The sequence below is a fragment of the Lactuca serriola genome, chromosome 5, assembly GCF_051521515.1.
Source record: "Lactuca serriola cultivar US96UC23 chromosome 5, Lser_US96UC23_V15, whole genome shotgun sequence".
In the NCBI taxonomy this organism is placed as follows: Eukaryota; Viridiplantae; Streptophyta; class Magnoliopsida; order Asterales; family Asteraceae; genus Lactuca; species Lactuca serriola.
Window position 1 is genome coordinate 335684968 of NC_136412.1, and position 3119 is coordinate 335688086.

At 33.3% G+C, this 3119-nt stretch overlaps 1 protein-coding gene across 1 annotated transcript; it reads left to right on the forward strand.

The window, feature by feature from the left end:
* Nucleotides 1-474: 474 nt before the first annotated feature.
* LOC145052007 (uncharacterized) lies at nt 475-1453 on the forward strand. The gene is made up of 2 exons (XM_078999816.1): nt 475-792; nt 858-1453. The coding sequence occupies exons 1-2, from the start codon at nt 475-477 to the stop codon at nt 1425-1427; spliced, it is 888 nt and encodes a 295-aa protein (XP_078855942.1). The 3' UTR covers nt 1428-1453.
* Nucleotides 1454-3119: the final 1666 nt, after the last annotated feature.

Genomic DNA, 3119 nt, shown 5'->3' on the forward strand with positions numbered 1-3119 from the left:
GTTGGATTTTTGATATTATGTTTGATTTTTTTATACTCTAAATTTTATGTTTACTGTTTTTATAGTTGATTATTATGTTGAAATATTGTAATTGTTGAAAATATGCATTATTTTTGTTTTTATTATCATGAAATATCTATATTTATGTTTGATGTTATAGTGAAATTATATATATTCTTGCTTACATCATGAAATATCCATTATTTTTATTGAAATGTACACTTTGTTTTGTTGAAATATTTGTTGACAATGTGCATTAGTTTTGTTGCTATTATAATGAAATATCCATAATTGTGTTTGATGTTATAGTGAAATCATATATATTCTTGCTTATATCATGACATTGTACACTTGTTTTGTTGAAATGGTTGTTGACAAGGTGCCTTTATGTTGCTTAAATTCTTGTTGAAAATGTGTTTTTGCAATGTTTAACTTGTTAAAACATGCATTTTTTTTGTTGAATTGATCAAAGAAATGGGAGAAAAGAAGGATAGGATTAGTTGGAAGGTTGAAGGTGTAGAAAAAACTTTTCTAGAAGCTTGTTTACGTGAAGTTACGGTGAATGGGCGGGAAGGGAGTAGTTTGAAAGCATTATCTTGGAGAAATGTAGCTGAAACATTAAAAATTGAACACAACTTTATTGCGGACCAAAAACAAATGAAGAACCGCTATGACTACCTAAAGTCAAAGTTTGGTGCTTTTTTGAAGTTAAAAAACAAAACCGGCAACGTGTACAATTCAACAACCAATACCTTCAACCTTTCCAAAGAAGAATGGGAACTAGAATCGAAGGTATTTTGTTTAGTTATAAATAACATATTATCATGTTTAAGTAATAAAATATTTTTTTCAAACAGTCAAACAAACATGTGGATTCTTTGAGACGTACGCCACTACCCTACCCCGACCTTTGCACACAGTTGTTTGAAGGCGCAACTGCGACAGGCATAAATAGTTGGGGACCAACTTCTACCCTTCCCCGTCCTATTCAAGAGTCAAGCCACTATAGTTTGCATGACTTTGATGACATCGATTGCACTCAACAAGAAACTGTAGGTCTCAGTGACGAGTCATCCGCTCAATCAAAAAAACAAAAGACTACAGATACGACAAAGAGTCAAAATAAAAGTAAAGACAAGGGTAAAGATAAGGGTAAAGATGCATCCAATTCAAGATTGCTTGAAATCGGTGAAGATATTGCCACAGTTGCTAAAATATTTGTGGAAAAGCATTCTTCTTCAAATTTGGATGCGTGTATGGAAAAATTGGAGAAGTTGGGATGGGGAATATTTGATCCAAGATACACTACTGCTGTTGTTCTTTTTGGTGAAGGTGTGGATAAGAGGCACATGTGGTTAACCATTGATCCAGCTATTTGTGAGAATTGGGTCAAGACTGTTGGAGCACATTATGGAATGTTTCGCTAAGTAGATTTTTTGAATGTTTTGATGGTTTTTTTTGGATAACTAGATGGTTTTTTTATTACTTGATGTTTGGTTTGAACTAGATGGTTTTTTTTTTGGATTACTTGACATTAATGACTTGATATTTTGGATTACTTGATGTTTTGGATTACTAGATTTTTATATGATATGAATGACTTGATGTTTTGGATGAATTTTGTTGTTATATGTTGTTAATATAATTGCTATGTATTTTCAAAATGACAGATTGCTTATGGATTCGGATGAAGAAATTGCATTTTTCATGTTACTATGTTGCTATTGGTTGAATCTAGCATCCAACAGAATTGGAAGGGCAATTGATAATGATTCGGAAATGAGTGGTCATCAACATACACAAGAATTGTTACATGGAACTTCTACACAATGTAAAGACCTGATGCGTCTTTCACGTGAAGCATATGTACTTTTATGCAATCATTTTAGACGAAACAATTGGTTGCAAAGTAGTAGGCATATAAGCGTTGAAGAAAAGATGGCTATGTTCTTAACTACTATAGCACATAATAAACGGTTCAGGATTATCAAACGAAGGTTTCAACACTCCACAGAAACAGTTCATAGATGCTTTCATGAGGTGCTAAATGCAATGATATTTTTGCAAAAGAAGTTATAGTGCCAACGAATTCTAATGCAACTGTGAATTCCTCAGAGAGGCATCGTAAGCTAAAAGAAATCTTTCCTAGAGCAATAGGTGCGCTAGATGGAACTCTTGTACATGCAGTCGTGCCTGCTGATCAACAAACTCGCTATAGGGGAAGAGGAAAAGGTGAATGCTTTCAAAATGTTTTAGGAATTTGTGATTTTGATATGATGTTCACATTCGTATGGGCCGGTTGGGAGGGTATAACACATGATTCGCGAGTTTTGAAAGAAGTTGCATGTAACCCGACTTCAGGCTTTCCGTTCCCTCCTCCAGGTTTTTAATTCTTTTTAAGATTATTCTAAAATACGATATTAAATTTCTATATATAATACTTCCTTTACTCATGTGTACAGATAAATATTACCTTTGCGATGCTGCATACACCAACACTCGTGGATTTATGACTCCTTACCGCAACACGAGGTATTGGTTAGCCGACTATTGACAGCGACGTCCGTTAACTAAGGAAGAAAAATTCAATCATGCACATGCGCAACTTAGAAATGTTATTGAACGTGCTTACGGTGTTTTAAAGGCGAGATTCCCAATCCTAAAGCGAATGGCTCCTTTTCCTTTTTCAGTGCAAAGAGATATAGTCGTTGCTTGTTTTGCAGTCCACAATTTCATAAGGAAATGCGATATTCATGATGAGTTATTTATGGCGTTCGAGGAGAACAATGCTCAACCACAAGGGGGACAAAATGATGGCGAAAACGTACACGATATGGAATGGGGTTCACAAGGAAATGAATACATGGATAATTTACGTGACCAGATTGCGAATCAATTGGGGTGAAATTAAATTTGTAGGATTTTATTTGGATTTTAGTATGATATTGTGGATTTAAAAATATTTATGTTTGATTTGGATTTGTGCTTAATTTTGATTTATGCTAAATTTGGATTTTATATGGTGTTTATATATTTTTTTAATACATAATTAAGAATTTTTATTAGGTTATTTTCTAAATAAACAGTTGAATTTAATAAAAAATAAAACATAAGGGTAA